We start from the raw sequence: 13,437 nt of genomic DNA on the forward strand, positions 1-13,437 counted from the left end.
GAGGGATATGGGCCAGGCACTGGCAGGTGGGACTAGATTGGGTTGGGATATTTGGTTGGTATGGACAGGTTGGACCAAAGGGTCTGTTTCCATGCTGTACATTTCTATGATTCTGTAACTCTATAACTGCATTTGGAGAAAATCCAAGTCCTTACCCTCCAGCAGCTGGAATGGCAGCAGGGTCTGGGGTCTGCAGTAAATGTCAAGGACAGCACCTGACCTTCCAGGTGCTGTTCCTTATCACAACTGCACTGAAGACCTAACGTAACAATAATCATTGGTTGTGACTGGGTTAATAGTCATTGTTCAAGCATCAGGTTACTTTGTTCATGGCATATGAGCATCACTGGGAAGGTGAGCATTGTTACCCATTCCAAATTGTCCATAAGGTTGTAGCTTCAATGAGAACGAGGGACTGGAAAGGTTACCAATGACTAGGACATAAAATCTGCAGGAAGGAAAGGTAATGGCGTGAATGAGAGACTGTCATACTGCCATAGCATCGGAGTGCTGAGTTTGACCAGTTATGCATTCCAATCAGAGTCTTTGTAAAAAGGAAATGATGGGGTTGGGGGAACCTGCAAAGGAGATCTGGAGGGCCATTTCAGACAGCAGTTAAGAGTCAACCGTATTGCAAAAGGTCTGGAGTCACACGCAGGCCAGACCTGGTGAGGACAATAGATTCCCTTCTCAACAGTAAGCCAGAGGGGTTTTTAACTATCATTGATGATCGACCTTTGGTTACCACTACAGAGACTAGCTTTATATTCCTGATTAACTAACCGCATGTAAATTCATCAGCTGCAGGGATGGGATTTGAAGCTGAATACCTGCAGCATTAGTCTGAGCCTTTTCCATCACTCGTCCAGTGACGTTACTATCATCTCTCCAAAGGGAGCACCGTTTGATCTGAGCCAGAGGTTTGTGGGCTCAAGCCATAGTCAAAGGAGTTTGATACAACATCTCAGCTGACATTACAACACCATGAATGCACTGAGAGTGCACCACTCTTACTGAGGCACTGATTTTCAAATGAGATGTTACAGTTTGCATTGTTAAGAAAGAGCCTGTTCTATGAAAAGCAAGAGTTCCTCTGATAACCAATGCTTACCCCTCGAACAACTTCACAGATAAAACATGTGTTGCTCATCATTTTGCTCTTTCTAAGGCCTTTTGATCATCAAATTGAAATGACTGCATTTCAGTGATGTTCTTCATTGGCTATGAAGTAATCTGGGATGCCCTGACAATGTAAAAAGTGCTCGGAAAAGCATGAACATTTTCTCATCAGTATCCAGCAGCAACCATTGCTTGCAAGATATAAAGCTGAAAATGTGTTGCTGGAAAAGCGCAGCAGGTCAGGCAGCATCCAAGGAGCAGGGGAATCGACGTTTCAGCCCGTCTTCAGGAATGGCTCATGCCCGAAACGTCGATTCTCCTGCTCCTTGGATGCTGCCTGACCTGCTGCACTTTTCCAGCAACACATTTTCAGCTCTGATCTCCAGCATCTGCAGTCCTCACTTTCTCCTGCAAGATATAATGCCCAGATATCGAGTTAATTCTCTGCATAGCACTGGCTGTCTGATTACATTGTGCACGATCAGGCTGAAGGTTTACATCTCAATGTGTATGCAGTCTCTAACAACTGTACGGAATCCTTAGGAGACAAACAGGAGGCTGGAAGCACACAGCAGGCCAGGCAGCATCAGGAGGCGAAGAAGTCAACGTTTCAGATATAACCCTTCTTCAGGACCAGCCTCCTGCCTGTCTAGTTTGGAATCCAGAATCCACAGGGGTTTTTTTTGTCTCTAATTCTGTATTGAATCCTTACTGCTTTGTATCCCTTCCTATTCTCAGACAGAATGGATGCACTAGTCATCCTCCATAGACAGGGAAGTTCCACATAATAACTTTTTACACTTGGCAACAAATGGCCTCCCCAACTCCCATCATTCCCCTTACACTGAACCCCAAAAGGACTGACTGGAACATGTACCTGGTCACGCTCAGCATTCTCGTGCTATGATAATCTCTAATTAATGCCATTACCTTTCCTTCCCACAGCCATTCCAACCTAGTCATTGGTAACCTTTCCTCATTTGCACGGCAGCTTGTCACGACAGTGGTCTTTTTAAGGTTACTGTGCCCTTGAGGGTTTTACCAGAGGGAGGATAATTGGCCAGGCTCCAACTAGGCTGGATTTGAAAGGTTTATTGGGGCCCCTTTTTGTTTACCCCCAACAGATAATGCCTCTGGCCTAAGGCTTTCAAGTCTTAAAAGAATCTGGTATAATCAAAGGGGAGTGGCCAGCTAGCTGTGTCGCTAGCCTTCATTTAGATGAGAGTTTTTGACTCAGTTCAGCAGCAGTGTGTGTGAAGATGGGACTAGTACAGCTGGGTACTATCTCTCTCTAACTTCAAGCATGTAAGCCCTGATTTGTTTCATTTTTACTCTTTGTGCTAAGGGGTGTGTTTATTGGGACTGTTGCAAGTATTTTCGGAACAGCGTTATTAAGTCGGGATAGTCTGTCGGGGTTTTGGATAGGATAAGTTATCCAGTATTCTATTTTCTGTCCTTTGTGTTTCATTCTGTAATTTTGTAAAAAAAATCTGTTTGTTTCAAACTTGGCAGTCACATCAGCTAATTCACTCCAGGAATATCCACATTACCGAAACAAATAGCAAAGTTATGGTCTGAATGTTTTGAGGGGTCGGGCCTGGTCCATAACAAGCTACAGCCTCATGCACTGATCGCTCAGTAGCTGAGTATGCTCATTCCTTTCAGGGCCCAGGACAAGGGAGTGGGAGTAGAACAGGAACCAATAACCAGGAGACCCCAGGGGGGCTGCTGTGCTCAGTCAGAGGACTGGGGCATTGCCAGCGCTCTGAGTGAGAAGTACCATCAGAGCCCTCGACTTCAATCCCTGGCTATGGCTCCTCGCCATGGAGGCACACTGTCATCTACAGGTAAGAAACAGGAGAAGGAAGACAATTCACTAGCTCAAGAAAAACCATCCGCTTGCTCATTTAAGGATTTGGGAAATCTGGGAAGCAGGAGAGACTACCTTGCTCGGTTGTATATGATTGGCTCGTGTTCATCTGGCACTGTCTGAAGCATGTCAAGATCCAAAAACAGCTTCTTCATGTGTTGTAAGAAATCCTGCTCAGCAGCCCTTTCCACCACAGCGCTGAGGAGGGTCCAGGCGTGTGTCGAATACAAGAACTGGCTTCCTGGAAAACCCAAGAGAGGAAGGTGGCATTAGAATTTCTCCTAGGTTACGGCCGAAAGCAACACCAGCTTCTGGAGGCACTTCCTAGCCTCAGTGAATGTGACAATCACACTCAGCTTGCTCTGCACGAGGTGGTATCTTGAGTTAGAAGAGAAAAAAACAGGATCCCCACTGTATGGAAGCAGACTATCGAGCCCACAGCAACCCTCTGAAGATCATCCCTGCATTTCCCATGGCCAATCCACCTAATCTGCACATCTTTGAACTGCGAAAGGAAACCAGACCCACCTGGTGGAAATCCACATAGACGTGGGGAGCATGTACAAACTCCACAAGTCACCCAAGTCTTGTGTTGTTGATATTATCTAATCAACTTGTTCGGAGATATTATTCCACACCTTTGGAGAGCTGCTTGGTGTTGTAAAACTAATCAAAATTATTAAATGCAAGCCCTTTACCCAGATTCCCAAATCCATTTAACAGTTGAGCAAGGAAAACAACATAATAATGGCATAAAATGCTGGACAATCCCAGTAAACTGGGAGCATCTGGGTGAAACACCATGTGCGATATTGTGCAGGAGATTCACATTGCACTCAAAACATTTTCTCTGCTTCTGCCTTCACAAATCCTGAGCTCCTCTGATGTAAGAGTCCACCTATGTTTTATTTTCAAACTACAAACTGAGGTCATGGTTGGATGCTACAAGTGAATAATAGGGAGATAATTTGAAAATCAAGCGTTGCATATTGTTGAGCAGTGCGAGATAACGCTGCTTTTTGAAACTGTAAGAGGGAGAATTCGAGACTGAGTGACACTAGGAGTCAACTAGGTGAAAACAATGACTGCAGATGCTGCAAACCAGATTCTGGATTAGTGGTGCTGGAGGAGCACAGCAGTTCAGGCAGCATCCAAGGAGCAGAAAAATCAATGTCTCAGCATGCTCCTGCCCCACTGAACTCATCTCTACCTACCTCGACACTGTCCTATCCCCCCTAGTCCAGGAACTCCCCACATATGTTCAAGACACCACCCACGCCCTCCACCTCCTCCAAGACTTCCGCTTCCCCAGCCCCCAACGCCTCATCTTCACCATGGATATCCAATCCCTCTACACCTCCATCCGCCATGACCAGGGCCTCCAAGCCCTCCGTTTCTTCCTCTCCCGACGTCCCCAACAGTACCCTTCCACCAACACACTCATTTGTTTGGCCGAACTGGTCCTTACCCTTAACAATTTCTCCTTTGAATCCTCCCACTTCCTCCAGACCAAAAGGGTAGCCATGGGCACCCGTATGGGCCCCAGCTATGCCTGTCTCTTTGTTGGCTATGTAGAGCAGTTGATCTTCCGTAATTGCACCGGCACCACTCCCCACCTCTTCCTCCGCTACATTGATGACTGCATTGGTGCCACCTCGTGCTCCCACGAGGAGGTTGAGCAATTCATCAACTTCACCAGCACATTCCACCCTGACCTTAAATTTACCTGGACCAACTCTGACACCTCTCTCCCCTTCCTGGACCTCTCCATCTCCATGAATGACGACCGACTTGACACTGACATTTTTTACAAACCCACCAACTCTCACAGCTACCTGGATTACACCTCTTCCCACCCTACCTCCTGCAAAAATGCCATCCCGTATTCCCAATTCCTCCGCCTCCGCCGTATCTGCTCCCAGGAGGACCAGTTCCACCACAGAACACACCAGATGGCCTCCTTCTTTAGAGACCGCAATTTCCCTTCCCACGTGGTTAAGGATGCCCTCCAACGCATCTCGTCTACATCCCGCACCTCCGCCCTGAGACCCCACCCCTCCAACCGTAACAAGGACAGAACGCCCCTGGGGCTGACCTTCCACCCTACCAACCTTCGCATAAACCCAATCATCCGCCGACATTTCTGCCACCTCCAAACAGACCCCACCACCAGGAATATATTTCCCTTCCCACCCCTTTCCGCTTTCTGCAAAGACCGTTCCCTCCGTGACTACCTGGTCAGGTCTACGACCCCCTACAACCCACCCTCCCATCCTGGCACCTTCCCCTGCCACCGCAGGAATTGCAAAACCTGCGCCCACACCTCCTCCCTCACCTCCATCTAAGGCCATAAAGGAGCCTTCCACATTCATCAAAGTTTTACCTGCGCATCCACCAATATCAGTTATTGTATCTGTTGCTCCCGATGCAGTCTCCTCTACATTGGGGAGACTGGACGCCTCCTAGCAGAGCGCTTTAGGGAACATCTCCGGGACACCCGCACCAATCAACCACACCGCCCTGTGGCCCAACATTTCAACTCCCCCTCCCACTCTGCCGAGGACATGGAGGTCCTGGGCCTCCTTCACCGCCGCTCCCTCACCACCAGACGCCTGGAGGAAGAATGCCTCATCTTCTGCCTCAGAACACTTCAACCCCAGGGCATCAATGTGAACTTCAACAGTTTTCTCATTTCCCCCTCCCCCACCTCACCCCAGTTCCAAACTTCCAGCTCAGCCCTGTCCCCATAACTTGTCCTACCTGTCTATCTTCTTTTCTACCTATCCACTCCACCCTCCCCCCCCACCCCCGACCTATCACCTTCATCCCCTTCCCCACTCACCTATTGTACTCTATGCTACTTTCTCCCCACCCCCACCCTCCTCTCACTTATCTCTCCACCCTTCAGGCTCTCTGCCTGTATTCCTGATGAAGTGCTTTTGCCTGAAACGTCGATTTTACTGCTCCTCGGATGCTGCCTGAACTGCTGTGCTCTTCCAGCATCACTGATCCAGATCCTGACACTAGGAGTCTTTTGAGTTAAGGAAATACTGCCTGGCAACAGCTCTCTGATTGGCTGAGCTGCAAAACGTTTCAAAGCTACAAGTGCCATTGCACCTGGAAAGTAAAAACTTCCAGAGCCTGTAGATAGAAAACATCTCTTCCTCTCTTGCTCTCTGTGTGGGGAGACACAAAACCGAAGAGTTCTAAAATAAGACAATCCTTATGTCCACCCGATCAACCCTTGAATCAAAGAACTACCTACAGACAACAGTGGGTCATCATTGCTAAAATCAAAAGGATGGAGAGAAAATAACTCTCTACCTCGCAGTCTGATCTTTTGATCTTCAGAATTTTGTTTACTCTGTTTATATTATTTCTCAACCATAGTAAGTGCATCAAACAGTCAGTGTTTTGGCTGTCTTAATCATGAATGTGTGCATGCGTATCTGGGGGTTTTGAACAGGAACAGTTTAAGTTGTATAGCTGGAGATTAGAAATCCTTTATTTTCTCTACTCCTGTTAAAGTTAAGTGTGTTGCAATAAGGAGGAGAAAGTGAGGACTGCAGATGCTGGAGATCAGAGCTGAAAATGTGTTGCTGGAAAAGTGCAGCAGGTCAGGCAGCATCCAAGGAGCAGGAGAATCGACGTTTCGGCATGAGCCCTTCCTGAAGAAACGTCGATTCTCCTGCTCCTTGGATGCTGCCCAACCTGCTCCACTTTTCCAGCAACACATTTTCAGCTGTGATGCAATAAGTATTACTGACAAAACTTGAATCGCTTTTCTTATTCACTTGTGGGACAAGGACATTGCAGCCTGACCAGCATTTATAGCCCCTTCAGAAGGTGGTGGTGAGTTATTGATTTGAACTGCTGCAGTCCATGTGCTGTTGGTGGACCCACATTGCCGTTAAGGAGGGAATTCCAGGATTCTGACCCGGCAACAGTGAAGGAATGGCGATATATTTCCAAGTCAGGGCGGTGAGTGACTTGGAGGGGAACTAGCAGTGGTGATATTCCCATGTGTCTGCGGCCCTTGTCCTTCCAAATGGAAGCAGTTGTGGGTTTGGAAATAGCTAATTTCTGCAATACATCTTGTAGATTGTACGCATTGCTGCTACTGAGCACTGGTGGTGGAGGGGGTGAATGCTTGTGAATGTGGTGGCAGTTTTTTCGTGGATGATGTCAAGCTTCTTGAGTGTTGTTGAAATTGCACTCATCCAGGCAAGTGGGGAATATTCCATCACATTAGTGAATTATGCCTAATAGATGGTGGACAGGCTTTGGGGATCAGAATGTGAATTACTCACTTCTGATCTACACTTGTAGCCACTGAATTTATAAGGCAAGTCCAGTTAAGTTTATGGTCAATGGCAACCCCTAGGATTTTGATGGCGGAGAATTCAATGATGGTAACACTATTGAATGTCAAGGGCCAGTGGTTAGATTGTCTCTTGTTGAAGATAGTCATTGCCTGACATGTGTGCGATGCGAATGTTACTTGTCAGCCCAAGTCTGGATATTGTCCAGATTTTGTTACATTTGAACATCAGTATCTGAAGACTCGCGAATAGTGCTGAACATAGTGTAATCTTGGGGGAAAATCCCCACTTTGACCTTGTGATGAAGGCAAGGTCATTGATGAAGCAGCTAAGGATGGTTGGGCCTAGGACACTACCCTGAGAAACTCCTGAAGAGATGTCCTGGAGCTGAGATGACTGACCTCCAACAACTACAGCATTTCCTGATGAAGGGCTTTTGCCTGCTCCTCGGATACTGCCTGACCTGCTGTGCTTTTCCAGCACCACTCTAATCTCCAGCATCTGCAGCACCCACTTCTGCCTGGCCATGCTAAATTACCCATTGTGTCCAAGGATATGCAAGCTATGTGGGTCAGCCTTGGGAAATGCAGGGTTACAGGGATGGAGTGGGTCTGGGTAGGATGCTCTTTGGAGGGTCAGTATGGATCTGAATGGCCAGCTTCCACCCTGTAGAGATTCTATGACAGATGTGCCAAGCAGAGATCTGTGTAGAGGCCTCAACTTTTTACAACTTACATTAAGTGAGGGAAGTGAACACACGAGGTCCATTAGGTTCACAGAAGACACCAAAAATGGAAGGAAAATATATCGTGTAGGAGACACACAGAAGTTGCAAAGAGACACAGATAGGCCCAAAAACAGAAGTTGCTGGAAAAGCTCAGCAAGTCTGGCTGCACCTGTGAAGAAAAATCAGATTAATGTTTCGGGTCCGGCGACCGTTCCTCAGAATGTTAACTCTGATTTCTCTTCACAGACCTACTGAGCTTTTCCAGCAACCTCTGCTTTCGTTTCTGACTTACAGCGTCCACAGTTTTTTCAATTTATACAGATAGGTTGTTTGAGTGGCCAAAATCCCAGCAGACGAAGAATAACATGAGAAAACGTGAAATTGTTCGCTATGGTCAGGAGAACAAAAAGCAGTGGATTATTTAAGCAGTGAACAACTGCAGGACTCCAAGGTACAGAGGGAGGTTAAGTTCTGGTGCAAGACTCTCAAAAAGCTAACGTTCAGGTACTGCATGTAATCAAGAAGGCTAAAGAGATGCTACCTTTTATTTTAAGGGGAATTGCGCCTAACAGTAAGGATGTTATGCTTCAGTTATACAGGGTATTTGGTGAGACCACATCTTGAATACTGCATCACGTCTGCAACACAAATTCCCAGCTCGGCGAACAAAACCACAACTGCATGCAGTTTTGGTCTCTTACTTATGGAAGAATGTAAACGTACTGGAGGTGGTTCAGAGAAGGTTTACTAGATTGATATCTGGAATGACAGGTTGTCTTATGAGAGGAGAAAGATTTTAAAAAGACACGAGGGGCAACCTTGTACACAGAGAGTGGTTCGTGTGGGGAATGAACTTCCTGAGGAAGTGGTGGATGGGGGTATAGTTACTATGTTTAAAAGACATTTGGATAAGTACATTGAATAAGACGGATATGAGACAAGCGCAGGTAGGTGAAGACTAGTTTAGTTTGGGAACATGGTTGGCATGGATTGGTTGGACCGAAGGGTCTACTTCCGTGCTGTGTGACACTTTGAGAGGTGCGACAGGCTGCACTTGTTTCCACTGGAGTTTAGAAGATCAAGGGGTGACAAAATTGAAGTGTGAATGGTTTGGACAAAGCGGATGTTGAAAGGATGTGTGTCAGTCCTGAACTAAGTTAAGGTTGGCCCCTTTCTGGACAAAGATGAGGAAAATTTGATTATTTCGGGGGGCTGTGCAATTCTGCAACACTCTGTCTCAGAATACGGTGAAGGGGAGGCCAGAAAAGATTTTTAGTTCAGAAGTGGATAGATGCTGGTTAGGCAGGATGATGTGGCACAGCAGACTCGAGGGGCTGAATGGTCTACTTCTGTATTTGGTATTTTTGAGGTGCTCAGAACTCCTTGATCAGTCTCCAACCCTGCAATTCTACCCGACTGTTCACTGCAGTTGACATTTGAAGCGTATTTTTGTACATATTATTTATAACACCACCTTAATTCAAGCCTAGCATTCTGTTCTATAGAGCAATCGTAATTTTTCTCTTACCAGGTTTGAACATCAAGGGATCATTCTCGAAGAGCTCCAGTGACTTAAAAACACTGTCAAACTTCTCCTTGATATAGAATTCGCTGTAGTCAGAATCTGCCTTAATTTGGATGGTTTTGTTGTTTTGCCCTGAGTTTTCAGTACTGTTACTTTCTGATTTTGGCCGTTTGTTGTGATCGCCCTCCTTCCTCCGTTTCAATGTCTCCTTCTGCTTCTCTGTGTCTCCTTTTTCTTTACTGTCTTGATCAGAAGCTTTGGACCCCACCTCCTCTTTAACAAGCATCTTGTCCTTTTCTTTTTGCTTCTGCACCTTTTTAATATCCTTCTCATAATGCCGGATGCCACTCAGGTGAGACAGTAACAGTCTGGTAGTTATTGTCACCTATTGCAAAACATGGAATAGCATTTTTCAGAGATTTTAAACAATCCATGAAATTGGATCTTACGTCCAAGTGCACTTGCTGTTATTGTGTTTCTGAATCCACACATTTTATAAATTTCAATGGACCACCCTTACAATGGAAATTGCCTCTGTAAACCTGTCACATTGCGATTACACCTCCCCACCTTTGATGGCGCTATTGCATCTCAATTGTGTGTTTCTTGGCTCCTCAGCCTGGACTCCCGCGTTCCAACCAACACTACTTTCCAAATTGTCATCAGACTAGCTATTCAAGAGTAAGTAATATTGAAATTACGAGAGAAAGAGGGATTACATAGGAATATATGAATTAGAAGCAGGAGATGGTTCCACTATTCAAAAAGAGTATGGCTAATCTAATCGTTCCACATTCCTGCTACCCCGACAACCTGTCACCCCCTTGTTTATCAAGAATCTATTTACCTCTGCTTTAAAAATAATGAGAAAGACTATTCCAAAGACTCATGTCCCTCTGGGGAGAAAGGTTTTCCCTCAGCTCTCTCTGAAATGGGTGACCTTTAATTATTAAGCAGTGACCCAGGTTCTAGAAGTGAACTGCTTCTAGATCTGGGTTTTCTAGGTCATCTCCCTCCATTGTGTCAATACCATTATTAACAAATAAGGCCACCCCTCCACCTTTTCTGAGCCTCCTAAATGTTCTGCACCCCTCAATATTCAGGTCCCAATTTAAGTAATCCTGTAGTCGTGTCTCTGTAATGGCTGTTATTTCTATTTGTCCTATAATGACTTCTGTAACTCCTAATTTTATCTGTTGATTTACTTAGAAATGAACTCTGTCCCTTCTTGCCACAATTATTTTCCATATTACTACTTTTCTCTCCTGCCTTGTCTCCACTCTTTGGTTTACCTACAGTTTCCCAAATTTGACCCCTTGACCTGCTACTTTGGTTAATGCCCTTTCCACTGCCCCAGACAGGCTGCTTATTACAATGCTCCACAGTATGGTTGAGGCATAGACTGTCCACACTGTTACAGACTTCACTTTCACCCGTCCTGGAGTGTGTGCCCCGTGAACCAGAATCTGTTTCTCCCACACTAGTCTATGAGCCACGCATTTGTTTCCCTAATCTTATTACCCCATACCAATTTCTCATGGCTCAGATAATAACCCAGAGATGATCTTCTTTGAGGTTCTTAATTTGCTGGATGGCTCCTCAGATTGACCTCTTGCCCTGCCTGTATTGTTACACAGAGTCATAGAGATGTACAGCATGGAACAGACCCTTCGGTCCAACCCGTCCATGCCGACCAGATAACCCAACCCAATCTAGTCCCACCTACCAGCACCCGGCCCATATCCCTCCAAACCCTTCCAATTCATATACCCATCCAAATGCCTCTTAAATGTTGCAATTGTACCAGCCTCCACCACTTCCTCTGGCAAGCTCATTCCATACACGTACCACCCTCTGCATGAAAACGTTGCCTCTTAGGTCTCTTTTATATCTTTCCCCTCTCACCCTAAACCTTTGCCCTCTAGCTCTGGACTCCCTGGCCCCAGGGAAAAGACTTTGCCTATATATCCTATTCATGCCCCTCATAATTTTGTAAACCTCTATAAGGTCACCCCTCAGCCTCCAACGCTCCAGGGAAAACAGCCCCAGCCTGTTCAGCCTCTCCCTGTAGCTCAGATCCTCCAACTCTGGCAATATCCTTGTAAATCTTTTCTGAACCCTTTCAGGTTTCACAACATCTGTCTGATAGGAAGGAGAACAGAATTGCACGCAATATTCCAACAGTGGCCTAACCAATGTCCTGTACAGCCGCAACATGACCTCCCAACTCCGATATTCAATACTCTGACCAATAAAGGAAAGCATACCAAACGCCTTCTTCACTATCCTATTTACGTTCGACTCCTCTTTCAAGGAGCTATGAACCTGCACTCCAAGGTCTCTTTGTTCAGCAACACTCCCTAGGACCTTACCATTAAGTGTATAAATCCTGCTAAGATTTGCTTTCCCAAAATGCAGCACCTCACATTTATCTCAATTAAACTCTATCTGCCACTTCTCAGCCCATTGGCCCATCTGGTCACGATCCTGTTGTAATCTGAGGTAACCCTCTTCGCTGTCCACTACACCTCCAATTTTGGTGTCATCTGCAAACTTACTAACTGTACCTCTTATGCTCGTGTTCAAATTATTTATGTAAATGACTAAAAGTAGAGGGCTCAGCACCGATCCTTGTGGCATTCCACTGGTCACAGGCCTCCAGTCTGAAAAACAACCCTCCACCACCACCCTCTGTCTTCTACCTTTGAGCCAGTTCTGTATCCAAATGGCTAATTCTCCCTGTATTCCATGAGATCTAACCTTGCGAATCAGTCTCCCATGGGGAACATTGTCGAACGCCTTACTGAAGTCCATATAGATCACATCTACTGCTCTGCCCTCATCAATCTTCTTTGTTACTTCTTCAAAAAACTCAATCAGGTTTGTGAGACATGATTTCCCATGCACATGAACTTCAATGACTGGACCTTCCCCCTTCCACTGCAACTTCGTCTCCATACCTGGCCCTGGGTAGATGTACCAAACCCCGACAAGAGGGAGGCAACACATCCTTCTGGACTCTCACTTTTTGCTGCACAGATTCAGTTACATTTTCACATCGTGATGTAATTATCACGGCTTGGCACAGCAACTGCTCTGCCCAGGACCGTAAGAAACTGTAGAGAGTTGTGAACACAGCCTAGTCCATCGCACAAACCAACCTTCCATCCATTGACGATCTGCACTTTCCACTGCCTCGGGAAGGCAGCCAACATCAAAAAAGACCCCCCCCACCCCGGTTATAATCTCTTCCAACCTTGTCCGTCAGGCAGAAGATACAAAAGGTTAAACACATGCACCAACAGATTCAAGTACATCTTCTTCCCTGTGGTTATTAGACTGCTGAATGGGTCTCTCAAATTTCAAACCTAATGTTGATCTTGCTCTCTGTGCACCTTCTCTGCAGCCATAACACTGTATTCCTTGCTCTGTTCTATTACCCTGATGTACTTTGTATGGTATGATTGGCCTGTACTGCACGCAAAACAAAACTTTTCACTGTACCCAGGTACATGTGACAATAATAAATCAAATTTTTAAAAAATGATCACACGTTCTTGAACACCACTTCACCATGAAATTGTATATGACATTGCGTCTTCCAAAGCAATCACACAAGAGACAAATAACATCAGTTCTGACTCAGCTGATAGACTCTCACTTGAGTCAAAGGGCGTGGCTTCAACTTCCACATCAAACACTTGAGGGGAAAATCGAGATCGATACTTCAGTGCAGTGGTAAGGCAATGCTGCATGGTGGGAGGTACTGTTTTTCAGATGAGATGTTATTAAGGCCATGGGTGACTTCATGGGGGATGTAAAAGGCCATTGGAACTATTTAGAAGAAAAGGTGAATATCGATCCCTTCACAAAC

The 13,437-nt window shown here is 45.8% G+C and overlaps 1 protein-coding gene across 2 annotated transcripts in view; it reads right to left on the bottom strand.

Moving 5' to 3' along the window:
* The window catches only part of lactb (lactamase, beta), a 50,389-nt gene that overhangs the window by 11,677 nt on the left and 25,275 nt on the right, over positions 1 to 13,437 (bottom strand). For both annotated transcript variants that reach the window (XM_072553103.1, XM_072553102.1), the window contains 2 exons: positions 9,567 to 9,948; positions 3,065 to 3,230 (listed from right to left, as the gene is read on the bottom strand). In XM_072553103.1, coding sequence (XP_072409204.1) covers positions 3,065 to 3,230; positions 9,567 to 9,948 — 548 coding nt within the window. The remainder of the gene's footprint in view (positions 1 to 3,064; positions 3,231 to 9,566; positions 9,949 to 13,437) is intronic.

This window comes from Chiloscyllium punctatum, chromosome 33 (genome assembly GCF_047496795.1).
Source record: "Chiloscyllium punctatum isolate Juve2018m chromosome 33, sChiPun1.3, whole genome shotgun sequence".
NCBI lineage: Eukaryota > Metazoa > Chordata > Chondrichthyes > Orectolobiformes > Hemiscylliidae > Chiloscyllium > Chiloscyllium punctatum.